We start from the raw sequence: 26,160 nt of genomic DNA on the forward strand, positions 1-26,160 counted from the left end.
GTTTTCTGACACCACAATAATTCTTGATATTTCAAATATAACTGATCAGGAAATCCTGGCAGAGACCATCCCATCCGAGTGCATTATTCCAGTGCTACGAAGCATTGGGAAGGGCTTGTTTGCACGTGAGAGCAAAGCTGGCAATCTTGGCTTTCCTGTAAAATGGTTAAGAATCATAGAGTGGTTTGGGTTGGAGGGGATCTCAAAGCCCATCCAGTCCCACCCCTGCCATGGGCAGGGACACCTCCCACTGGCTCAGGGGCTCCAAGCCCCACCCAACCTGGCCTGGAACCCCTCCAGGGATGGGGCAGCCACCACTGCTCTGGGCACCCTGGGCCAGGGCCTCCCCACCCTCAGCGTGAAGAATCTCTCCTTATGTCCAGTCTAAATCTGCCCCTCTCCAGTTAAAACCCTGCACTGCTCTGGATTGGAACGGGGAGGGTTTACGCGATGGGAAAGCGAACGGGTCCCCGCCCCGGTACGGGATGCCCACCCCGCGCCGCCCCCGCCAGCGCCGCCATTGGCCCCGCCCCCTCCATCGCGGCCCTGCCCCCGCGCCCCGCCCCCTCCATCACGGCCCTGCCCCCGCGCCCCGCCCCATTGGCCCCGCCCGCCCTGCGCCGCCATTGGCCGCGGCCGCGGGTTCCGGCAGGCGCCGCCATTGGCTGCGCGTGGCGCTCGGGCCGAGGCGGCAGCAGCGAATCCTCGCGCGTGAGTCCCGGTCCCCGCGCTGCCCTCCTGCTCCCCTCAGCCCCCCAGCGACCCCTTTCCTCCTCTGCCCCCTCCGCTCTCTCCTTGCTTCCCTCAGTCCCCTTCCTACTTTCAATCGGCCTCCTGCTCTCCTCACCCCCCCATTTCCCCCCTCAGGCCCCTCTTCCCGCTCCCCTCTGCTCCTTCTCCCCCCATCCCCCCATCGCTCCTCTCTCGTCCCCGCTCCCCTCTGTTGCCTCCCAGCTCTCTCTCCCCGCAGTCCCCCCACTCTTTGATCCCCCTCCCACTTCCATCAGCCTCCTGCTCCCCTCGGCCCTCTCTTCCCGCTCCCCCCATTGCTGCTCTCTTATCCTCTCCCGCTCCCCGGTCTCCTCAGCCTCCCCTTCTCCCGTCGGCTCCCCCATCAGCCTCTCCTCGCTCTCCTCTGCCCCCGCTTTCTCCCCCCAGTCCCCCACTGCCCTCTCTTTGCTCCCTGCAGCCCCTCTCCCACTCCATCAGCCTCCCGCCCCCTCAGGCTCCTACTGTGCTCTCTACCCTCCCCATTCTCCCCCCACACCCCCCAGACAACACCTTAGTGCAGGGCTTAACCCGGCCGCAGAACTTCCCTCCCTTAGTTGCCAAAGTCGAGGCATTAGTATCAGCTTTATTGTTTCCAGGTGTGTCTGTGTCAGCTCCTGTTAAGGGAGCTTTGCCCTTTAGCAGATACGATCCAGGTGCAGGCATCCCTTAGCTAAGGGCTCAGGGGCTCCAGGGAAGCTGGGGAGGGGCTTTTGGTCAGGGGATGCAGGGATAGGATGAGGGTGAACGATTTTCAGCTGGGAGAGGGGAGATTGAGGTGAGACCTTGGGGAGAAATGTTTTCCTATAAGGTTGCCCAGATGTGGCTGCCCCATCCCTGGAGGTGTTGAAGGCCAGGTTGGATGGGGCTTGGAACCCCTGATCCAGGGGGAGGTGTCCCTGCCCATGGCAGGGGGGTGGAGCTTTATGGGCTTTAAGGTCCATTCCCACCCAAACCATTCTGTGATTCGATAATTTTAGTGTGTAGGGTTGAAATGTTTGGGTCGGAAGACCCTCGAGCTTCATAGGCTCTTTGAATCTGTCGCCGTCTGTTTGGTTTTACTTATATTATAGAGAACATTTTCTTTAATCCAGAGATGTGATTTAGCTGTGAGAAAGTTCTTCAAGCTGAAACTTTGGATCATTTTGGTCTTTGTCTTTTTTAACCTTAATGTTGTCTTGAGTGTAAATGGCATCTTTTTTTTAATGTAAATCCTAAATACGTGACTTAGTCAAACTTTGTCTGATATTCCATTTTATAACTGTTAAGCTTACTTCCCAATTAGTTACCCATTGTTCAATATACTCGACTATCTGTGGTATTGGGTTCTGCAGATTTTAACATAAACAAAATGACTTCATGAGTTACAGAGCCCCTTTTGCCCTCCCTGTGGTCAACAGGGCCTAAGCGTGTTCCATGGCGGTGTGCAGGCAGGCAGATGTGTTCATTTTCTTTGCCTAAACACGGTGTTTGTGGCCAGCGTTGGACTGGCAGAGCCTGGAGCTGGTGTGAGGCTGAATCGAGGCCAGCATGCCATAGGGAGCAGGACAGGGGCTGTATTAATTTGCAGTCCTTATTCTGCTGCTGAGGCCCTGCTGTTTCGGGTTTGGAACTGGCTTATCTGCCTATGCAGCACTAGCAGAGGGAGTGCCTGCGAGAGCGCAGAAATATCCCTAATCTCATTTCTTAGGTTGTCAGTCCCACTCTCCAGCAAAGTTCCCTCAGAAATTGCCTGTCCCCGTTCTGTTGCATGAGGACAACAGAATAAAGGTAGCTCCAGTTCCTTGGGGACAAAACAGATGAAATCAGTTTAAAAGGATCTATCCTCCAGTCTGAAGTTTTTCCGAGTGTTTCCCCTACGTGGAAAAATTCAGCCAGAAATTTGAAGGTTTGGCAGAGTTACAAGCAAGGGAGATCTTTGAGCGGCACCAGTGTTGGGAAAGGTGCTTACTGGCCCACCTGTCACTGGTTGTCCTGCCCTGTAGCTCTCTGCCTTTGTTTTCCTCTTGAAGCAGGATTATCTGGGTGTTTTGTTTGTATGATATTTGTATAGTTTACTAATGTACAGATGTATTGACAGTGTTCCCATGATTTGGGAAGAAGCATTTCAAAATAAGTGTGTGCCATTATTTCTTGTTATGTCTATGCTTCTTCTGTGGTCTTCCTTCCCTCCCCCCTTTTTCCCCTCTTGCTAGAGGTGCAGGGGGGTTTACTGGTTTACTTTTTCTCTGGAATAGTGGGTGACGCTTTGCTGTTTTAAGTAGCATGGAGGAACTCCTCAAACTCCCTAAATCTCATCTCGGTACTGCGTGCAGGGCCAGGAAGTGTCTCACCAGATCTGCTTGCTCCCCCAGGTGTCCAGCAGTGCTCCATAAAGCGCTGGATATTTTCCTTCAGGTGTTTTTTGTGATGGAGGTGGTGTTGAATCCTCCTTGCGATGAACAGCACCCTCCTCAGGCTGAAGACTTCCAGGAGAAGCAGGAGCAGAACAGCAAGCTCTCAGGTATGTGCTAAAATGGATTGCTAATGAGTTTTGTTGCTGACATGCTGCTTTATCACTTCAGGAAATCTCAACATCCTTTGTGAGCCTGTCTCTGTGTGGCCTAGTGTGGGAAGAGCGAAACTGAAATCACTGAATGGAAAACTGCTTAATCGTTTGCAATAACACAGTCCAACGTCCTTGTCCTGCCATCTAGCGATTGCAGCACGGCATGCTGCCACTTCAGTGCAGAGCAAACGTCTGTTTTGGTGTTTAAACATTTATTTATTTACTTAAGTATTACTTTAGGTATCAGTGAGAAAGATTGCGTTATTTACCTTAAAAAAAAAATTAATATTTTCTTCTGCTTACTGAAAAAAATTGTTATAGTTTTGCCTTTGATTAAGTGGATCTTGAAAATCTCATTAAGTCATTTATCAATGAGCTGTAACCTGATGCCAGAAGGGTTTGGCCTTCTCAGAAACTGCTGGGTGGCAGAGAAGGTGGGGGGGTGGAGAAGAAAAAGAAATGTTAAACGGTGCAGTTTGAGGGAATATGATGGTGAACAGCAATAATAGAGATACAGAAGCAGGTGTGCACATGGTAGCATCAGCAGGGGTAGATAGCTCTGTTGTTTTTTCCTCTATTTATGTGCTAAGTGTGATTTGTCTTCTCAAAAATAAATCTGACATCGAATCAAGCAGTAGCATTCTGAACTTATTTTCCTCATTCTTTCCACAGCAGGAGTAAAAAAAGATATTGAAAAACTTTATGAAGTGGTGCCACAGCTTCTGAATGTGTTTAAAATTAAGGAAAAAATTGGAGAAGGTAAGTGTTTTATTTTAGCTTGCTTAGACTTGGATTTCTTTTGGTATTTCTAACTTAAGAAGTGTAAGTCTAAGATCTCCATATGTGTGATTTAATGAAAGGCCTTTTGGATTTACTTACTCTTTATAGGAATTCTAACCTGTTGCTGAGCACAGAGGTGTGTTAGTGAGTGACATTTTCAAGCCTTTCAGAAAAGGGGTATTCCAGTTTTGACAACTAAAAATTTTGTAGATGCATTTGAGTAAATTAGGTCTTGACACTCCATGCTTTTTCTCTTTTTCTTGAGAAATCTGTTTGTATACAGCTGTGTTTTGACTTTTGAACTGCTGTTCTTACAGTTGGCTTTGTTTCCACTGAAGCCCTGCAGGCAGAACTGGAGTAGGAGACTGGAGGATCATAGCTGCTTTAGTTAAATAAAACTAACTCTTTAATACATACAGTATCAAATTCTGGGATGCTTGTGTGGCCCTTGCCTTCAGATCCTACTGCAGATGCCTTTAATAGGCAGGACTGTAAACAGATTCTTAGAGACTTCTGAGCATGGGATCTTTTTGAAGCTTCACCAGTTTGATCTTTGAAATGCCCTGTGCTCCCCACTTTTAAAGAAAGACGTTGATAAGAAACTGTATTGTTTTACAGCTGTTTTGTGATAGGATGCCTGTGGTGGCAGGCTGGGTGGCCAAAGGCTTTTGTCTTACCTTCCCCACCCCTAAGGGATCCCCCCAAACCATCCCAGCTCCATTTATCACAGCAATACATTTCAAAACCAAAAAGAGTTCTGTCTGTCGTACAAAAGACAGTGTAATTAGACAAAATCTCTTGTTGTGAGTACTACTCTGATTTTGCTTTTGGGAGTAAATGGTGCTTTTAAAAAAATCCCACTTGCAGCATGAGAAAATAAGCTTCGACTTGGGATTCTGTGCTGGGGTCACTTCCATTTTTAGTGGTTCTCGCCACAAAAAAAGCATGTCTTAAGTCAGCTTGGGAACCCTTCTCTCTATAATCGGTTCTACTAAATGCATGGGACTCTAGAATTTTTATATATTTAGGACCACTTGGGGGTTTTGCTAGCATTTTGATGTACATGTGTGCTTACAGACTGTCAAACTAGCACAGTGCAAACACAATACTTAAAATCTAATCAACAGTAATTTGTACTGCTTATTTGTGTGGAAGAATGCTTCAACTTGTATATGCAGACATCTCAGATCATTAGGATAAATTAACCCCCAAGAGGTATACCAAGGTGTTGTTAATTAAATGAGTGGGTAAGTTTGCATGCAGTCAGAGTGCTCTCTCTCAAATGAGTCCATCACATTCTGTTTATGCAGTAATGCCCTGGGCAAACCAATAGTGCAGTTTATACATCACGGGAGAAGTCTTAACTGTATTGATGAGGTAACAGAATTAGGAAAAATGTCGTAATTTCAGAGTGCTTTGAGTTGCGCTTTCTGGATTAGCGTCATGTAGCCCGCTTACAGCATGGGGAGAGGGGAGTGAGGTGTCAGATGAAAGTGAGCTGCCTAAACAAGAAAGAAAATCAAAGACGGGAAATTTACATTCAAAGGGTTTGGTGTCCCGGCAAGTTAGACAGTGTTACATTTGCATTTTTACTGACAGAAAAAACTTGTATACAAGATCCCTGAATTCAGTAGTAGAAAAAAGGAACTGCGTTCTTCTCTTCCAGAGTCTGCTTTTGATGTAGCATCAAGTGTACTGCTGGATTGTGATCTGAAAAATCCAAACTGACCTAATTAAAAATGCTGAAGGCGGTGTTTTTTCTCCTCCTCTACAGGTACTTTTAGCTCTGTTTACTTGGCCACAGCACAGCTAAAAACAGGATATGAGGAAAAGCTGGCTCTGAAACACCTGATTCCCACCAGCCATCCTCTGCGCATTGCTGCTGAGCTCCAGTGCCTCACGGTAGCAGGGTACGTAAATGATAATCACCAGTGTCCTGACTATACTGCTGTACATTATCTCGCTGTTCTGTATTGATTTATTTTCCGCTTTGGCACTTCACTTGCTGTTTTTTAACTGCAGACAAGTGTGTTCTTTTTATCACGAGCAAGTAAGAAATGGAGTGCCTTACCTGTTACAGGTGCCTTTTCTGCCATTCCCGGTTTGCAGACCTGTGTTTTCCTTCTCAGAAGTTCCATTATATATCTCTGCAGTAACAAAAATCCCACTTCTGAAATGCTTAAACAAAATAATCTTCATCAGAAAATGTGGTTTTGGGAACGAATGTTTGTTTCCAGAATGTGAATAGCACCTTCTTAAAGTAGTTGCTGTCATGAAAGTGAAGTCCTACGATTAATTACAGCGGTAACAACAAACCATGGCCTCGCATTAATCTGTGGAGCCCTCGCTGCAAATTGCAGGGCTTGAGTGGAACACAGTGATGAGGAGCCACAGCGAATATGCTGACTGCAGCTGAGATTGCTGTCAGTATAGATTCGGTTAGAAAAGAAAGCCTGACTGAAGTGTTTAAGAAATAAAGGAAAATAACCATCCATCTTACCATCTTTGTTCAGTGATGTTACTTTTCTTCTAGGGGACAAGATAATGTTATGGGAGTTAAATACTGCTTTAGGAAGAACGATCATGTAGTTATTGTTATGCCATATCTGGAACATGAGTCCTTCCTGGTGAGTCCCAGGCTTTTTATGTGCAGTAAAACTATTTAATTAAAGCAATTGCCTAACTACAGTTATCAATATATTCTTTCAGGACATATTGAATTCCCTTTCCTTTGAAGAAGTGAGGGAATACATGTTTAATCTATTCAAAGCACTGAGGCGCATTCATCACTTCGGCATTGTTCACCGCGATGTCAAGCCCAGTAACTTCCTTTACAACAGGCGGCTGAAAGAGTAAGTCTGTCCCGGTGACAGCGATGTGGTCTTGTTTTTCTCTGCCGGGGCAGAACAGAGTCAGTTACGCTTTGGGGTTTTCTCCTTCCAGCTGTAACACGAGTGCTTAAGCAATAAATAGGGATTTTTTTTTTTTTTTTTTCATTTGTAAACCTTTTCTTTCTGTGTTTGGGGATGTGAGGAGGGGAGGATTTTTGTTTCATTCTTAATGTAATATTGGCTTCATAGAGCAACCAGTGCCTGGAAAAAATTAAGATTTTTCTATTGAGTAAAAGTATTTATTGTTTTGAATATGATTGAGAAGAATAAAATTAGCATTTATCTTTTTTTAATAAGAAAGCTAATAGCATGCATAGACTGATATCTGTAAACCTTCACTCATAGGTAGAGTAAAACTGACAGATGAGACAGCTGGATCCAGGCTAGTTTCAGCTTATGTTGAATTAATGTTTATAACTGGTAGAGTTGAGGTTTGCCTGTAAGTTACAGTATTTAAAGGCTGTAAAAAGGAGGGTACTGCTTTTTTTTGTGAAGAGCTGAAATGGATAGAATAAGGAAGTGTTTCAGTGTGAGTGGTCCTGTAGCTGTGCTGGTGTTGCACTGTGTACAGGTTAGACGTTGAGGGGCTGCAGTGTACCCAGAGAAGAGGGACGGAGCCGGGGAAGGGGCTGGAGCTCAGCGGCTCTGGGAGTGGCTGAGGGACCTGGGGTTGTTTAGCCTGGAGAAGAGGAGGCTGAGGGGAGACCTCATCACGCTCTGCAGCTCCCAGAAGGGAGGTTGTGGTGAGGCAGGTGATGGTCTCCAAAGTAACAAGTGATAAGACGAGAGGAAATGGCCTCAAGTTGTGCTAGGAAAGGTTTAGATTGGATATTAGGAAATATTCCTTCACAGAAAAAGTTGTCAGGCACTGCCAGAAGCTGCCCCGGGCGGTGGTGGAGTCTCCATCCCTAGAGATGTTTAAAAGCCATGTGAATGTGGTGTTTAGAGACGGAGTTTAGTGGTGAACTTGGCAGCGTGAACTTTATGGTTGTACGCAATGATCTTACAGGTCTTCTCCAACCTAAAAGATTCTATGATTTTATATGGTGCAAGTTTGTAGGGGAGACTTGATTCTGTTTTGCTTTAAAAGTTTGAGCAATACGGATTTTGTATTTCAATCTGTCAAACAAGTTTGTAGTGTCATTCCGCCCTTTAGTGTTTGCAAGAGCCTTGATCTCTGCTTCAGGTGTGGAGGCCATGGAGCTGGGTTGGTCTGAGCCCCAGGCACCATTCACCGTTCGCCTCATCTGCCTTTATCTGTGCCTCTGCCTGTGGGGATCCTGCAAGGGTCACGGCACTTGTACTTGGCTGTAGGACCAGCATAGCTCCAGGAAGGGGTTGCTGACAATATTTTTTTAACACCATTGGAGAAAGTGTGATATTGAGAGGATTCTGGGATGAGAATGTAAGATGGGTGTAGGGTAAAAACTTCGAGGGGTTAGGTAAGATAGGACAAGAAGAGGAGAAGGAGGAAGACTGTGATGCTGGCAGCAGTACCGGTAAGCAATGTATTGAGTAAAACATGAGAGAGCACTAAGTAAATGGGTACTGAATAGTAAGAGGAACTGATTGATGCATACTTTGTGACTCCTGATTCTGAATTTCTGTCTTTCAGGTATGCCTTGGTAGATTTTGGCTTGGCACAAGGAACCCCCGATACAAAAATCGAACTTCTCAAAGCTGCCCATTCTGAAGACCAGGAGGGAAGTTGCTCACAAAATAATTCCACCGTAGCCCCAGGAAATGAAGTTTCTGTCAGTGTCCCAGCACCTAAGCAGGCAGCTCAAAAGGCAGCTGCAAAAGCAGCCGAGAAAAGGCCCAGCTCACTTTCAAAAGCGCAGATTAAACAAGGAAGAGGAGGAAAGGTTCTCAGTCTATTTCATTAATGTTGTTGTATGCTAATGCATTGCTTCATCCAACAGGGGGGGATGTAATACCTGAAAAAAAGCAGTGCCTGTGGCTCTTGCAGGGTCCTAAGGTGATGCACAGAATGACAGCTTTTGTATCAAAGTGGCTGGTTTTATGTAACCCTGTTGGCATCATTTACAATCTGTTAGATAAAATACAGTGCTGAAGGCTGAACAAAACCCTAGTGTGGGTTACTGTTTAGACAGCCTGAGGTTTTTAAGTGATACGTCCTGTGGAGCTCCTCCCCAAGCCAATAACTATTCATCTTCATTATTGTCCCTTTCTCTTGGTATTGCAGGAGGATTCTGTGCAGCATTCTGTCCAGCGCTCTGTCTTTGGAGAGAGGAATTTCAATGTCTATAGCTCTGCATACCAGGAGAACTCGAGTACAAAAGTAAGGAGTGTCGCTCATCAGGAAGGGCAACATGTTACACATTTGAGAAATGATAGAAGCCGTTGTTCTGCCAGACTGGACACTGCTCAGGCATGCTGCAGAACTAAAAGGTTTTGAGTAGGTCGTTGTGTGTGTTTGCTGAAAGGTTCGAAGAGGTTTTCATTTTGTTTCAGTCCTTTATGAAACTTTTGGAGGCGGTTATGTAGCTGCTTCCGTAGCAGATCTTTGTATGCTGAATTAATCTCTTTTCCTAGACATGGATCTGTGCAACTAAGATACACTAAGGTTGTCAAAGTTAATTTTTTTGTATTTTGCAAATGAAGCTGGAGAGAGAACTTGTAATAAATATTTTTCTGCCCTTTTTGTAACTAGTATTTAGTACGATGAGGAGGAAACCCCAGTGAAATGAAAGGGTTTGGCCAACAGTGATCATCCTATTGCAGAAGGAGAGTCTGTGCCTGTGTGTTGCTGTGGCAGTCCATAGACTTGTTTTGATTCTCACACAGAATTGAAAGAGTTCTTGAAACATTACACTAACTTGAAAAATACTTGTCCTGTAGCTTCAGAATATCAAATGTATAGTGGTTTTTGGTAAACGTGAGAAATGTTTTCAGAAGGGGAGGAGATCAGGGTATTTAGAAAGCTCCAGTGACTGTTTTATAGGTGTACTATTGTTAAAAAGGGTTACTTTCTTCTGTTCTAAAATCACAACTTCTTGCTCACAAGCACCTCTAAGGTCTTAGTGTTTTAGGGACTAGCCTATCTGTTTGTAAAGAGAAATCTGTCCTCTTTTCTCACTGCAGCTCATAAAGCAACCCAAGATGACGGATGTTTCATCCAGGAGATTGGTAACAAAGAAGAAGATTATTTCTACCAAAACCATGAGCAATGGGGCCGCCAGGAAAGCTGCCAGTGGTTGTCCCTCGAACCTGATTTGCGACTGCTATGCCACGGACAGAGTTTGCAGTGTTTGCCTTTCAAGGTAATTTGCTCTGATAATGTTGTAAAACTTTCTGCTCTGCTGTCAGGCAAGGTCAGAAACTTGGATTTACTGGGCAGCTGATTTAGTAGGTGACAGAGAGCATTTGATCTGTGTGACCCATAAAACCCTGAGTATGCTCTTCTTAAATAAAAATAGTTCATGGAATGAATGGAATCGTTCGTTCACTGCTCTCTGCAGCAAGAGGTTCACAGTAATGATTATTTATTGGTCCTGTAGTTAATTATCCACGTACAAGTGTTATAGCAAATTGCTTGGATTAATTACAGCACTTAGAGGACAAGACATCAGTCTGACATTAGGAGTTATCTAATAGGTCACGCCAGCATGTTGGATTTGGGAAATCATGACGTAGAATAAAAAAGAAACATGAATAGGTTTGGTTTTTTTTTTTAATTGAAAGAGTATGTTTAAGTTTTGGTAACAGACAGGTTAATAATACAGTTCAACTCCACATGGCTGCGGTTGGTTTTGGTTACAATTGACTATTGTCTTTCATCCACACACTGAGGGACAGATCAGTGCAGAGAACTCTGCTCGCCAGGCACAGCCTGTGGGCTGCCTCTTCCCAGGGCGCGATGAGACCGTAGGAATTTGCCAGACTCTGTTCCCCACAGAAGGAAGGCACTTCCTCTGGCAAGTTTATTTCATTTTGAAATAGTTGTAATCTCACACCTTTTAGTTCATTTAACGACAAGTAAATTCTTGTTGACGCTCAGAAATAGAAACCGCAGTTTGCTGGAGACTGACACAAATCCAGAGCATCTACAGTCCAGAATCCAGTGCATTTTTGGCCCTTGGATAATTAGCCTCGATTTTAAAGTTTCCTATGAAAACAAGCCTTTAGCAAAACTGTTGCTGCTGTTGGATGAAACTGGAGAAGGTCACTGTAAGTGAAATATGCAGTAGGTATTTCTGTGCTAGTGCCTTATGCTAGATAATCTAATAATCAAATGGGTCATATAGTAAGGCTGTTACCTTATGCAACATAATAATTTCATGCTAGATAATTATAAGGTGCTTCAAACTTCTATAAAACTTGATGGCAGGGTTAGGCTGGTCACACATATCTTGCACAAGAATATTCTAAAAATAATATTAAGCTCCATAATTAACTTATTTATCAACTTCTATATTCTAAACGCGTTTGTCTCTTATGCCAAGGTGCCAGCAAGTCGCTCCCAGGGCAGGAACACCGGGATTCAGAGCACCAGAGGTGTTAACGAAGTGCCCCACTCAGACCACAGGTACCGCACAACAGACTGAACCAAGGGCTTTTTCACCTTCTGGTTCTTCTCATTTATCCATGTTATGTTGTCTTTTTTGATGGGAACTTTTTTGTTTAGGTGTGCAATTAATCACATTGTCCCTTCTAATACTTAGCAAGCACTTCCTGATTTTAATTAGAAGTTTATTATTCAGAGCAAGAACAAGTTAGGAATGTTTTCCTGTGTTTGAAACTCTAATGTGTCTTTATTCCTGTAAGAGGTGGTGCCATGTGCAGGAGGTGAATACAAGGAGTTTTAAAAGAAAACAAAGCTGTTGGTTTTTATCAAGTTTCTTGGCTTATTTATTCAAGTAAAATCTTGAATGATTCTCGAGGAGAGGACATGCTTCAGGCTTTTCTAGACTGTTACATACTTTGCTAGTAGGCAATAATGATATAATTGTACCTGTGTGTTAGAAAGCATTGGTTAACATTTCTTATTATCAGATGTTTTCCTTTTTCCTGGTGCTTGAAGTAGCTGGTCTAGAAATGTAATGATTTTTTCATAATAATTTTTTCACTTACTAGGCTTAAAAACTCCCAGGTCAGGAAGTTTCAGTAATCTGGGTAAACTCCAGGGCAGAGCAGAGGGACAGTTAATGCAGGAGCTGGTGTAGGCAGGGTGGCAGAGGTTGTGTCTGCCTGGGGAACAGGGGAGCAACAAAAGCAAAGTTACCCGTTAAGCATTTGGCATGTGACCAGGAGTTCTGACTTACAAAAAAGGGGGATAAATACACATGTCCTCAAACATTGGATTTAAGATGATGTATACCTTTTGAGAAAGTTGTCCATTTTCAGTCCTTAAAGTGCATAAACACACTCAGAACAGACATTGATATGTTTGATCAGCTCATCCCTGGATAACTGACTGCTATTGTGAGACAATGTCTGTGCCTTGGGTGTGACTGGGGATTCCACGGGGCATGACAGCCTGTTTGGAGTTCCCGTGCCTGCGCTGGAACAGCCGGCTTTATGGGCTAGAAGGGATCCAGAAATTCTGACAAGTTCAGGCAATCTCTGCATCTGTCTAGACAGAATTTGGGCAGAAAGAAGGCAAACCTAGGAAATCTTGGACATGTGCTAGTGTGTTGTGCTTTCAGACGAGTTCTGTTCTCCAGGGTAATGGAGATTAAGATTCCAGAAAATATGGGTAAAGCTGGAAACCCTTGGGTATGGCACAGACAGCCCTGAAAGCATGGAGTCAGTGGTGCCGGCTCCTGTCATACATCAGCAGAGGCCTTAATGAGAACAGGGTGAATGATAGTGATATTTATGAGGTGATGTTGTATTTGAACCAATAAACCTTGCCCGCTCCCATCTGGGACTGTTGGAGTCACTGCTCACTACCAGTTCTGTGCTGAGACCGTGTTACCAGCTGGACCCTTCTGGCTCTGTCCAGAGCGACTAGCGCATCCGAGCCAGGTTCCCAGTGTGGGGAATACAGCCTAGACCCCTGGTTTAGGGTGTTATACAGGTCCAGTTTTGCTTTAGTCTGGTCTGTCCCTCTGCTCCCCTCTCCTCTGGCTGTACACTGACTGGAGAACCCCAGACAAAAGCTAAATAGCAGTTTTATGGTTTTGATGTCCTTGTGCAGAGTCTTTCAGTGTGCTGATGACCCCAGCCCTGACAGAACAGGATTTACTGAGCCCTTCAGATAGAGAACATCTATTGATTTCAGCAAGAGTTAAGTAATTAAACAGCTTTAAAAGTCTTGAACTCATGACTCCCACTTTCCCAGTCATGCGGGGGATGCGCAAAAACTTTGTGACAGGAACTATGAAGAAGATATAAAACTTTTCCAGTATAAATTGTGCCAAATGTTTAACTTGATATTTTTATTTTTTTTAATAAAAGACTTTAGTTACAAAACCAAATTAAGTCAGCTTAATATATTTTTTCTCAAAGTCTATGCTAACAGTGTTTCTAGCTAAAGTGTCCAATATAATTACTGCCTACTTTACTTATTTTGTTCAAGAGAAGCAGAATCCTTCAAACTCTCCTCCACTTTCCTTGTAGTCTCTCACAACATGCACCTTAGTGAGCCAAAGCCTGATGGCACACAGGTGCTCACATCACTGTCAGTGTTGGTTCCCCCTGTGCTTTGGCATCTCTCCCCAGAGTGCTCTGTACTCTTTGCAGTGTAGGGAAAGTGATGAATAACTCCTGACTGCTGCAGTCCTGAAGCTGGCTGGCTTGTCCGGTGATCTCATGTGTGAGAGGGACGAAGTTGATAGGAAGATAAGTTCTTTAGCGCTGCCTGACTGTGGCAGCCTCAGTCCAGAACAATTCAGATTTGATTTCATTTGTGAATTATTTATGATGCCTCTGTAAGATTTTCTTAATAAGAAGCAAATAAACATCAGAACGAGGCAGTTTTTCACCCTCTCTCATCTCCCTGGGTTAAACAACCTCAGGCGCTGGTCTGGTGTATTTTAGGTTTAGCAAGTTAATGGAATTACATGAAATGTTCCGTAGAAAAGTTCAAGTGCTCCCTCTGCATCACAGCAGGAAATTGGTCTTCAATCTAATTATCATAATTATCACTGTTTGCCACAGTGTTATCTGTGCAACCAAAGTCAGTAACTCAGAACATAACTCTGATAGGTACTATCCAAGTAATAATTTCTCTTTAAAGACAGTTGTGATTTTGTTTGTGATGAAATTGTGAGTTGAGTTATTGCTCTCGATTGCAGCAATTGACATGTGGTCTGCGGGAATCATATTCCTGTCTCTGCTCAGCGGCCGGTATCCATTTTACAAAGCGAGTGATGATTTAACTGCTTTGGCACAAATCATGACAGTTCGTGGATCCAGAGAAACCATTCAGGCTGCTAAAACTTTCGGTATGCAAACCTTAATTATGGGTAAAAGGGGAAAATATATGCGTGGTCTGTTAGTCAATGCAGTGACTGACAATCTGTGGGGTTTTTTTTAATATATAAACATATTTTTAGGTTTGGGAGTAATTTTGGAGGTACATCACACTTCTTCCACGTAAAACACTAAAAGCGCTGGTCTATAACACAGCTTTAAACAAGTTTTGTATTCTTTTTTTTCTAATCTGCATATTAGGTATTCATGCCATAGGTTTCTCAACTGCTGTGCTGCCTTTTGCTAAGTCAGGGCCACTTGAGGTGAAATCTGCCAACTGAATGTTTTTCTGCTGGCATTCGGTTCAAATTCTTGAGGCAGTGTTGCTATTCCTGCACAATTTGCCTAGAGGCTTAAGTCAATGTGACTTAATATTTAGATGATGTAAACCTGGCTTCCCTCCACCTCTGAGAAGGACTAGTAAAAAAACCCAAACCCCACCAGCCAGCCTGTTTAAAAAACAAAACCACCACTAAGCACACAAAGAACTAAAATACCTGTTCCCCAAGTTGTTGGCAAACAAAATGCCGCAGCACCTGCTACCTGGAAGGGTAAGGGACAGCATCGATTCTTGTTCTCCAGAGATGTCAAAACCAAGGTATTGATTTTCTTCAGTTCTGTTAAAATGACAGTGAAATGCAAAAAGGCAGAGTGGGGGGTGAAATCTGAACAGCCAGCTCTGTTCTGAGCAGAACCAAGACTCGTCCTTCTGCCTTGCTGTAAAACGTGGCTGATTTGGAGGGAGGGGCGGTTGGGTTTGTGTTGGTGTTTTGGGGTTTGTTTTAGTGCTGGTTACACATCAAGACACAAAGTTTCCCTGAAACAAACTTAGAGTTGCATAGAAGTGTAATAAAGCACGGTCAAATCTGTCTTCCAGGTAAATCAGTTCTGTGCACCCAGGTTGTCCCTGCACAAAACCTAAGAACCCTCTGTGAGAAGTTGAGAGGAACAAACAGCAGCTGTAAGAGATCCCAGGGTGAGGCACCCAGCAAGGCTGTAAGTGACTCGGCGTCACCAGTCGCAGCAGACAAACCCTGTCCTGAGACACTTGGAAAGCAACCTCAGCACCTAACAAGCTCTCAGGAAGGCGATGGTGCGTTGGAAATCAAAGCAGCAGACTTGAAAGGATGGGATCAGGTTCCTGACGAAGCATACGACCTCCTCGACAAGCTACTAGACTTGAACCCTGCAACAAGGATAACTGCCCAAGAGGCTCTGCTACACCCTTTTTTTAAGGACATGAGACCCTGAGAAGATTCCTCTTCTCTGTTACTGCTCCCATGGGTTTTCTGTGGAAATGAGATGCTCAGGTGGCTTTACCTTGCAGTCCTCAGCGTTCACACGTGTTGCAATACCATCACACCATGCTCGTAACTACTGACGTTATCTTGTACCGTTGGACTGCAAATGGAAGTTTTCTGTAAGAGATACTCACAGGTTTGAAAACAACACAACCAGCACTAATATCACCAAGACAGAGCCGAGGGGTTACCACTGAGCATACCTGTTCTCTGAGGAAGTTACGTTGGATCAAAAGCTACAAAGAGAGAGTTTCACAAGTTATAATGCTTAATTATTGGAATGCGCCCATAAAACGTACACATTTGCCTTAAGCTATGATGGAAATAAAGTGTTTGAGAGGTTTTTCCCATCTTTTAATACCTCTTTGTTCCTGATCAGTACACAAGGGACCAAAAATGGGACAGTGTTAGTTGGGCTCAGATTGTTTTCAGAGGACAGGGTTACTCTGGAAGTGCTGCTGGAGGTTCTGTCATGAAAAGAAAAGCACAATTGCTTTAAAGGTACGTTTTTGGTCCTGTCTGCTCTCTCCTACTTAGGCAATAGCAATAACTGCTGTTACTTACTTTGTGTAGCCCAGGTGTCCTCAGTGCTGTGGTAACTGTCAAAGTGCCTCAACTGCTGCCTTCAGGAGGGCTCATGTGACCTGCGCAGGTTTGGTTTGTTACAGAAAGGGATTTTTTTTGTTGTTTTTAAGGAATATCTGTTAAATAAAGGATTTGGCTTTTCTAACTTTGGAAGATTGCCTAGAGTTGCTTCTGGAAAAATGAGTCAGGTAAGGTTTTCCCGTGGGATGGTTCTGCTTGGGTAGAGTTGTGCATGTTAGTGTCCTGTATGGGTTCCTCAGTGATAGGAAACACTTTTCAGATAGCTCTGGTATCATAGTGGAAGCACCGTAATTATCCAGGAGGTCTCAGCACTGCATTGGCTGTTGTCTGTGCTGAGTAGGAAAATCAGCCCACAGGCGCTCTAACCCCACGCTTTCACTGTGCAAAGTGAGGTACATTGCAGTCAGGAGGAGTTACACCAAAACTGAATACATTGTTTGTCCATGTGCATTCTTTGAAATGCTGATGGAGTTGTGGCTAAGGGGGGAGGTCGTAAAAACTGTTCTGAGAAGAGATTGCTGCTCCTATAGCTCTTGTCTAAGCCTTCTCCTATGAGTTGGTGGTTGCAATAGCACAAAGGTCCCAGCTGGGGCTGCAGAGACAGCGTTTCAGTATATAACCCCCCCCCAGAGTCCATAAAGTGAGGGTAACGCTGGACTCTTCCTGGCAGCGGCTGTTAGAGAAAAATATCTGCAGATGTCAGAATACTGATTGCAGAAAATCTCAAAACCCGCAAGGCCTTGGGGCCCAGGTCTCAGTAATTTCTGCTGTTTATGTAATTTCAACACAGCGCATCACTGAGAAATTGTTTATCTAAAGGAGCTGTGGCCAAATTTGGCAAGCAATGCTGCCTGCCAGCAGCTGCAGCTGTATTGTTTCCTCCTCCTTCACTCATGCTGTCTACAGTGCAATGAGTAGCTGAAAAGGGGCAAAGAGATGTCAACTATCCATCACCAGTGCTGTGAACGACTGCAAAAGAATGAAAGCTAGAAGTAAAATAGTAATGCAATGGACTCTCAATTAGAAAGAGAAAATCAAGGAAAGCAGCAAGGAAACACTAGCATTGTGCAGTGGTTGCTACTGAGTTTTCTGCTTCTCCTGTGGCTCTAGGAATCACTTGGAGACAGAGCTAACAGCCAAGTACCAAAATTCCTTTAAAGTTTAATTACATTATTTGAGCTGTTCATAAACTGAATGTAAATCTCCTGTGGTACGAGCTGCACTTAGGAACAAACTGCACAGAAATGACATTTTCACAACGCATGTTCTGTGGGGGCGAGGCTGCAGCTGGGTTACTGTTTGGTTCAGGACACCCTGCTCCAACCAGGATATTAAGAAACTGGAAATAAACCAAATCTGGCAGGGAAAAGCAGCATGGACTTGAGAAACTGCCACCTTGACCAGAGCGCTGGGAGCAAATCTAAACACGCCTGTGTATCAGCTTGGCACGGGCTGGCTCCTCTGTACCGAGCCAGGCTATGCAGGGAAACAGCGGCACAGCTTCTAAATGATAACTTACAATTAGAAAATAACAGACAATTGATCAATTTGATGCTTTGACTTGGCTGTGGTCAATCTCCTACCAGCCAGTATGAAGGCTGCAGGAACCCTGGTAAATAGTTTTGGACACGGATGCAAAATCCCCAGCCCAGCACCACTCCAGTACCTGTGTTCCCCACCCCTCGTTCAGAGCTTATAAATGGAGACTCAGTCCGGGGCTTGTCCTTGGAACTTCCTCATGGAGATTCCTCACCTACAGGTTTCATAGAGCACATAAAGCTGATTAATAAACCCTACCCTTTCTAGACAGCATGGATCCTAATGAGTTTGGTAGGACAGTGCTGTGCCACTCCAACTGATTCCGGCTGACCCCACACCATGCTGATCCCAGGGCTGGGGGGACAGCCGAAACATGCTTTTCTGCCTGTGGCCTCCAGTAAAACTCGAGGTAAACACCAAAATTACTCTACTGAACCAATTCTTTCTCAAGTGCCCATTGACCATGATCACTGTTTGTGAGGTGGTGTTGGGATGCCTGATAATGTTATTGCATAATGCCCAATAACATATATACGCCAGCACACCCATCACTCTGGAAATCTGCTAAGGAAGGGATGAAGGAACTGGAATGCAGCACTGAGCTGCCTGTGCTGGGCCCGGTGGCAGGGACACCAACCAGCGTGTCCCCTATGACTGAGGAAGGGAGCTGCGGGTGCAGAGGAGCCGCACCACCAGCTGTGGAAGCTCCAGGTGGTGGTTACCATGAGGGGCAGCTCTTCCAGGGCCACGTTTATGGCCCAGCAGAAGAAATCATTCCTCAGCATTAACGCTGGCCCAAACACTGAGCTCCAGCAGCTGCCCAGAGACCAGCGCAGTGCTGTGTGCGGGCACTGCCTCGCGCCCGGGGCCACGCAGGATCCCCGGGCAGGTGCTGCAGGTGGGACGCAGCGGCAGGGAAGCACCCAGGGGCGCGTGGCCTCCTCCCAGCTGGGTTCTGCGCAGCGTCTGCCTCCCCGCACCAGCAGGCCCTGCAGGCAGCGCCAGCACCAACCCCTCCTACAGTTTATAAAGCTGACAAACGGAGTAATAGATTGCCTTTAAAGATATGCAGCTTATTTATCGGGAGGAGCTGAGCTGGATACAGCAGTGCAGGATTTTTTCCTTATCAAAACAGACATAGAACTGAAAGCTGGATGCTACCAGCTACCACCATAAATTCCAATTGCCATCAAGCAAACTGCAACAAGTCATTAATATTCCCCTCCCTGATGGGGGGGGGAGATCTTCCTGTCCATCTGCCCTTCTATACTGGGTTGACTTTTGTCTTTAACTACTCCACACAGTTAACAGGGACGCACCATTTCTTGGTAAGTCTTATTTCTCTCGGGTCAGAAATATCTTTTTCAGACTGTAATAAGAAAATGTATTGTCCTCCCTCCTTGCCTTCTGCATTCTCCTTCCCAGAAATTATTTCATGCAATCGATAACGTGATCGAGCACACCAGACCTAAGCCCAGGAGGGATCTTCAGCAACTCTTCTGAAACTTGCTGGTGACCGAAGTGTCAGAAGAATCCTCTAAACTGGGTTCCTTCATTTGGGTGGAACAAAGCAACAGGTTCTACTGTCTGAGAGAGCAGAACTCAACCAAAATGCTTCAAAAGCACCTTCAAAAGCTGCTATTTTATAGATTTTCAGGTGTTGCATCAGTGTCAGGGCAAGAATGTGATTTCCTCCAAGCCTTTTCAGGCACACTTCTCAAAAATTTCTCTTTGACTCTGCTATCGTAAGCGCTAGGACAATCGAGGTTTGAATTCAGAACTTCGGCAGGATACACGTACCCAGGCTATCCCTGCCAATAACCATCAGGAGCACAGAAAGGGTCTGGACAGGCTAAAGCCAGACGAAGTGACCGAAACACATGGGAGGAGCAGCAATGACATGTAATTGGAATGAGATTCCACCTGAAAGGGGTGGAGATTCATTTTGATACCTTGGAAGAGTGAAAAGGAAGAACTAAATTTTCACAGCCAGAGTCCCTCAGATAACTGCACAAACCCTGGTCACTGTGCACACCGAAGCGTTACCAAACACACTGTCCTGTCTGAGAGCAAAAAGAGAACACGCAGCGTTTTGTAGGCTATTTGTGTGCTGGGGCAGGTGAGCATGCAGCAGCCCTGCCACCCCATCCCTTCAGCATCCAGACCCGAGGCTCACCTGAGCAGCTACAGCCCTTTAGGCTGTGGCCCCCCAGGCCCCCTCCCTGCAAACCAAGCGTGTGGAAAGAAAAGGGAGTTTGGGACCACGTGCCTACATCTCACCCTGCTGTGCAAAGGCAGACTGAAGCTGCAGAGCAAAGTCCATCATGCTTGAAAACTGCTTCCTAAGCATAACCTGGCGAAGAAAAGAGCTCGGAATAGCGATTAAAAAAAAAATGACCCCCCCCTTACTTGGCAGCTCACGTCAAAGCAGCTCAAGCACATGCCTGAAGCTGCCCAGATGGTTGGGTTTCCGCTCCAGCGGGGCCTGTGCTGATGCTGCAGCGTTGCAGATTTACGGGACCGAGCAGCAGCCACAGTCCCTGGATGCTGCTGGCACCTCTGCTCGGCTGCGGCGCGCTCCTCCACGCGCCCACACGGATCCTGCACTCCTGTAGCTCACACAAAGCCAGAGCAATGCTTCTCAGACTCCAGCAGTCCTGCCAATTCCAGCAAAGCACACACATCTCCTGAGGATTCAGTTTATGTGTATGTGTGCTACGCAGGTACAGAAGGTTTTCACAGCCCAATAACTGACCAGGGCTTGCAAAATGCCACAAACCAACAGTGGGCAAGGATGAAAATGCAAGAAGAGGTGGCTACAGAGTGAGTTAAGGTACAGAGTGAGTTAAGGTTACTACAACACCCTTTTTTCACCTAATGGTGTTAAAAAGGGGCTGTACCCACAGTGCCTAGAAATTACCGTGTGTGTTACAAATACTCGAGTTTAATCCCTAAACCGTTCTTCAAAGCTCTTTGCGAGCCTAAAGCATCCGGTTATTTCAAATGGACGTTATCTGCCTCAGAGAGAAACTCCCTTGCGGGGGAAGCTCTGGTTGCCAAGCGCTTGGCAGGACAGATTGCAGCGAGGTACCTCGCCCGGGCCATGAAAGAGCGCGAGACAGAGCCCGATTTAACAAAATGAGCTGCACCCACTCCAAAAGCACAACGCCAAGTTTCAAAATACTCTGGCTTGCAGGAAAGCTTTAAAGATAAGTTTCCAACAGCCATCTCGACAGGCTGCTCGATGCACACGCACGCTAGGGTTTCATACAGAAATACAGCTCGTAATGAGGCCGCAGCAAGGGAACTCCTGCCAGGAGGAGGACATATATAGAGAACGTGGTCGTGCATTGCCTATAAAACTCGGTCCATTAATTACAGCTGGCGAGCAGCGCACATAGGAGACAGGGTGGTTGGGAAATCGATTGCAAGAGCTGCTGGTGAGAAGACAAAGTCTGTGCCAGAGGGCCATAAGCAGTCTGTGAATAAGTGAGCCTATTCCTGCAAAAGGTTATTGACTGCAGAGACAAAGTGGCCCACGGACCCTTCGCCAGTGCTCCAGACAGACAGTGGCTGACCTGCTAACCAAGCTACATCGAAAATAACTCTCCCTTACAGCATTCTTTCCCCAAAAAGCTGCAGATGCCCATGTCCCCAGGGAAGAAGTGGCGAGAGGGCCACAAGATGCACAAGTCTTGCCACATTTAAAAAAAAAAAAAAAAAAATTTCTAGTCCTTCTTGGTTTCTGAAGCACACCGTGAGGAAAAGATAAACGGTCCATTTAGGAGGCATCCATGGAAGAAAGCCCAAGCCTGCCTCTGAAAAGGTAAATGAATTTACTCACTTCATGTGTGCGAGTTGCAGTGATACGTGCAGATCCTTCCTCGCCCTTCTGGTCGCGTTTGCTGGAACAGACTGGCTCCCCAGAACTTGCAGCTGCACAAAGTTAGATCATCCATTGGGGAGACAAACGCACAGAATCTAAACAGGACTGTGCCCTGGACAGAAACAAACAACATGTTTATTATTATATAATAAACAGAAGCACGTAAGATACTCCTTCTCCCCATCCCTGGAGAGCCTGCGGAGGAGCCGCAGGATTCACCCCAGCGGATACGGGCAGAACCTCAGAACCTGCATGTCTCACACACATATTTTAGCATAGTTTTGTCATTATAAAACTGTACTACAAGAAAAGTTAACTTAGTGGCTTGCTCGGGGTGTTAATGACGCAGAAGCGTGTCACTTCAAAACAAGTGTAGCTCACCTTTAGAGCATGCACTGCTCTGATCACACCCACCTCCGGTGAAGTGAGGAACTGCTGGAACTGCAGCAATGGGAAACTTGCTCTTCTCCGAGATACATAGGAACTGCTTATTTCTTCATGATCTGGATTTTCATTTAGTTATTACTGCAGTGAAGTGAAACAAGAGCTGTAGCATCCTGGTAAATTAATTACAGCCCACTTCCCCTCCACCTCTTGTGTGTTTTGATTCTAAAGCTGCAGGACAGGCAGGCCCTTCCCTCTTCCCATCTCCAATTGATCTTTGGACAGGACCATCTCACACCTCAGTTTGGAATTCACTGGTTTTCAGTTGATCATAGAATAGTTTGGGTTGGAAGGGACCTTAGAGATCATCTAGTTCCAATCCCTCTGCCATGAGCAGGGACATCCCACTGGATCAGGCTGCCCGAGGCCCATCCAACCTGGCCTTGAACACCTCCAGGGATGGGGCAGCCACAGCTTCCCTGGGCAACCTGGGCCAGGGCCTCCCCACTCCCATGGTGAAGAAATTCTTCCTAACGTCTGGCCTAAATCTGCCCCTCTCTGGTTTATTCCTAGCTTCTAGGAGGATCTGTTCCATGATCTTCCCAGGCACAGAGGTGAGGCTGAGAGGTCGGTAGTTCTCAGGGTCATCTTTTCTACCCTTTTTTAAAACAGGCACAACGTTCCCCTTCTTCCAATGACTTCTCCTGACTGCCAGGACTTTGCAAATATCACGGAGAGTGGCTTGGCTTGATTTTATCATCTACTCCTTCCAAAACAGAGGTTTGCTTTTGGATAGCATTGGGTCATTTCCATGCAGGTGAAGCCCAGCCATCGCGGTGCTGCTGGAGCCGCAGGTCCTGGCTTCGGCAGGGTTCTCCGGTCTGCGATACGTGAGCACGGCCTCAGAGTGTACACACGGAGTTACCAAGGCCATCAGTGGTGCCAGGGAGGTCTCGCCTGCTGGGGCGGAGCCATTTGTGGTCAGCTGGGATGAGGGGATGAAGGAAGGGAACCACCCATGCCACACCATGTTTCCGGAGAGCACAGCCTGCACCCACGCCACCACCCTCGCCTTCGCTGGAGCAGGACTGGACCAGGATCCTGGTCTGCCCCACTGACTTGCCACACTTTATTTTTACACTGTTCATGCCAGAATCAAGTAGGTAGAAACTGGCATTTTGATTTCTAGCAGAGGATATATCGGTTGTCCCAACCCTACATGTTGGAGATCAAGCATGCCCCAACTTTCACACCTGGTAGAGAGGTGAAAAGAAGTTTCCTCTCATATTGTGTCCTCCCTTTTTTACGGAAACGAAGACTGAAGCACCTTGCCTAAGAGCTCTGTTTGCTCAAGCCTAAGATACCTGCAGCGCACTCACTGAACCCCGAAGAGCTCCAAACACCTCCACAGCCTATAAAACACTACTCAACAAGCAGCAGAGAGGTTCAGACTCACATCAATAGCCCCAAGCCTGGTAACACCCGACAGGAAGAACGCTGAAGAAACAGAGCGCCAGCCCTGCCCTGGTCCCTACAACAACAGGAAATGTGTTAAACAAAAGCCTGAGCTCATCCCAAGAAGCAATCAATGCCCCCAGTGCACAGGAAAAAGGTACAACCTGGGAAGAGAGGTCAGGAAACACACTGGCAATGAGCTCGGTCATGCGCAGCCAGGCTCCTGGAGAGGTTTTGCTGCCCCTCGAGATGCGTGAATGGCACAAAGCTGCTCAGGATAAACCTGATTTCTACCACTTTCTGCAGCACTTTGATGAAGCTGTCAACACCCCACAGCAGAGTTGGCTTGCACATGGCAACACATCCCATCTGGAACCTCCCAGCGTTTGGGAGGAGGGATGGGCCCACCGAGGCCAACAAGAGAGCAGAAGTAGGGCTGCTCCACAAGAGGACGTGACCCAGGAGCCAAAGTGACCACAGAGCATACGGCCTCCTCACCAGGAGGGGCAGGGCAGGGGGCTGGCACATCAGCAGCTGAAGCAAAGGGATGAACCGCATCCAGGGTCTAAGTGGAGAGACCAGGCAGGAGCAACAGGAGTTGGGGCTGGAGACCGGGCCACAGCACGGATCCGAGACCCACCCAGCAGGCAGGGCCAGGGCGAGCACGCTGCAGAAGCCTGAGCTGAAGCGCAGTCCCGTCCGGGGGCAGAGGGTACGGGGGAGGCTGGCTGGGGCCAGCGCGGCACTCGAGGCCCTGACAGCAGCCCAGACCTCAACTGCCTTCTTTCCTCGCAGGAGGAGGGCACGGTCACAGCTCCATTGCTTTTATCATGTTTTTGAAAGGAAAGACAGCTGCCTCAGTACTTGTGTCTCTCCTTTAAGAGAGCAGCTTTTAAAACAGCTGTTAGGGTAATTGAAGCTCATGCTGTCAAATAAATTGACCATGTGATTTCTGAGGTTTACTTCATTTATACCTTCTAAAGCCAGCCCCGGGGACCTCAGAGCTGCTGCTCAAGCAAGTATTTCAGTGCTTTAACTCGGTATTGAAAACATATTACTGTCATCTTTCAACCTCCATTTGTGCCTCTCTCACAAGCTGCTTCCTGCCACATCACACTCCTTCGTTTCTGGGTTTCTGTGTGAAGAAAAAAAACTCAAATCCCAGGCCTGGCCTGCACTGTTAGGTAACCTCGCAAGCAGTGCAGGAATTTGTGATGCTGAGTGGCCGCAGCTGAGTGAGCAGACTTGGCAAGCTCCGGTTTTACTTCCTGCGACACTGGAATGCGGAGCAGCTCGCTGGGCTTTGGAGTTTGTACAGTAATTATTGCACTAAGGAGTCAGCCTGAGAAAGGAAAACACTGCAGGCGTTGAAGCAAACCTGCTGGTGGGTCTGCAGAGCGGGACTTGACCAAAATCAAGTGTTTCAAAGTAGGTCAGCACAGCACATTGCAGGTGCGAGTACGTGGTCACCGGGCTGCAGCAGAGCGTACAAGAGCAGGGCTCCAACCCAAGGTGACTCTAAACTGCCCTCTTCCTGCCCTTCTCCCCATTCCTCTCCCAGCTTCTGCATGTCCCACATATTTTCAAGCTACTTCATTTCTAAGCTGGCGTCTGCTCCGAGCAATGAAAGGAGAGGGGGGTTTCCTTTGGGAGATCTAGAGAAGTGCGTCTCGTTCTCAGGCTCTGGTGCCAAGCACCCCAAAGGTCTCCAGTCACCAGGAGATGTGACTTCAGGACAGGCTGCCCAGGCATGAGAGCTGCTCGCTCCCAGCAGCCAGGAGCACTGCGGAAACAGCAAAGGGAGGCTCAACGCGGGATTCAATACGCTATAGGATTCAGATACATCAAATATTTGCAGATGCCTCCTGAAGGATCTGGCTGCACTGCTGCACCAAACCATGGGCTGCTACGTTTCTCAGCGGAAACACATATCCTCTCCCTGACCCCAAGCCTCACAGTTCAGGTTTTGCAGGAAAGCTTGAGGATAACAGATATTGCCATTTCAGGCAGCATTATCTCCACCCAGGGGAGCTCTGGAAGGTGAGCTGGACACACCTACGTGCTAGCAGCTACCCTGGAAGAGTCTCTACTTTCCCGTTCCTCTCCCAATGACCAGGCTGCTTGACCCCATCTGTGGGACATACGTAACCCACATTCCTCACAGCAGCCTCATTGCTCAGTGATGACCACTGCCCCAGCTCGGCATCGCAGCGTTCCACCTCCAGGCTCGGGTCACTGAGCCCACGGTTCAGTCCGGGTTCCTGGGCCAGGTGATGTGCGAGTCACCTCCTCTTTGATGATAAAGAGGAGGCATAAACAAACCCCTTCCTTGCACAAGCCATTCGGGCTTTGGACACGTTGGAGCACGTATCGACACAGCCGCCCCAGAGCGGCATTGCCTGAAAGGGCATTTTGCTCTGAAGTACAAAGCCACAGCACAGCCTTTCAGCACTGGGTTCAAGGCCCTGTGGGCAAGGCCAACTCCACACCGACTCGTCGGAGCCTCCTGCTGTTCCTGCTCTTCCTACTAGAGCCAAGCCCAGTTCCATCGCTCAGAAGCTC

The 26,160-nt window shown here is 46.6% G+C and overlaps 1 protein-coding gene and 1 long non-coding RNA gene across 6 annotated transcripts in view; one reads left to right on the top strand and one right to left on the bottom strand.

The window, feature by feature from the left end:
• Positions 1–622: 622 nt before the first annotated feature.
• Positions 623–21,560, top strand: CDC7 (cell division cycle 7). 3 transcript variants are annotated; one of them, XM_054072999.1, is made up of 12 exons: positions 623–711; positions 3,123–3,271; positions 3,989–4,075; positions 5,871–6,006; positions 6,630–6,723; positions 6,806–6,948; positions 8,603–8,688; positions 9,192–9,289; positions 10,093–10,271; positions 11,454–11,536; positions 14,250–14,399; positions 15,305–21,560. In XM_054072999.1, the coding sequence occupies exons 2-12, from the start codon at positions 3,178–3,180 to the stop codon at positions 15,676–15,678; spliced, it is 1,524 nt and encodes a 507-aa protein (XP_053928974.1). In that variant the 5' UTR covers positions 623–711; positions 3,123–3,177; the 3' UTR covers positions 15,679–21,560. The 3 variants fall into 3 exon arrangements, with proteins under 3 accessions (XP_053928974.1, XP_053928973.1, XP_053928972.1); XM_054072998.1 differs by having other exon boundaries at positions 3,992–4,075; positions 8,603–8,852; positions 9,194–9,289; positions 15,305–21,559; XM_054072997.1 differs by having other exon boundaries at positions 8,603–8,852; positions 9,194–9,289; positions 15,305–21,558.
• The window catches only part of LOC128852871 (uncharacterized), a 34,327-nt gene continuing 24,406 nt past the window's right edge, over positions 16,240–26,160 (bottom strand). The window contains exons 1-3 of one of the 3 annotated variants that reach the window (XR_008450971.1): positions 22,174–23,593; positions 21,718–21,871; positions 16,240–16,372 (exon numbers count right to left, since the gene is read on the bottom strand). This is a non-coding gene — a long non-coding RNA (uncharacterized LOC128852871). Of the gene's footprint in view, positions 16,373–21,717; positions 21,872–22,140; positions 23,594–26,160 lie in introns of those variants that run through there. The other 2 variants (XR_008450972.1, XR_008450973.1) reach the window with 2 other exon arrangements.

Source organism: Cuculus canorus, chromosome 8 (genome assembly GCF_017976375.1).
Source record: "Cuculus canorus isolate bCucCan1 chromosome 8, bCucCan1.pri, whole genome shotgun sequence".
In the NCBI taxonomy this organism is placed as follows: Eukaryota; Metazoa; Chordata; class Aves; order Cuculiformes; family Cuculidae; genus Cuculus; species Cuculus canorus.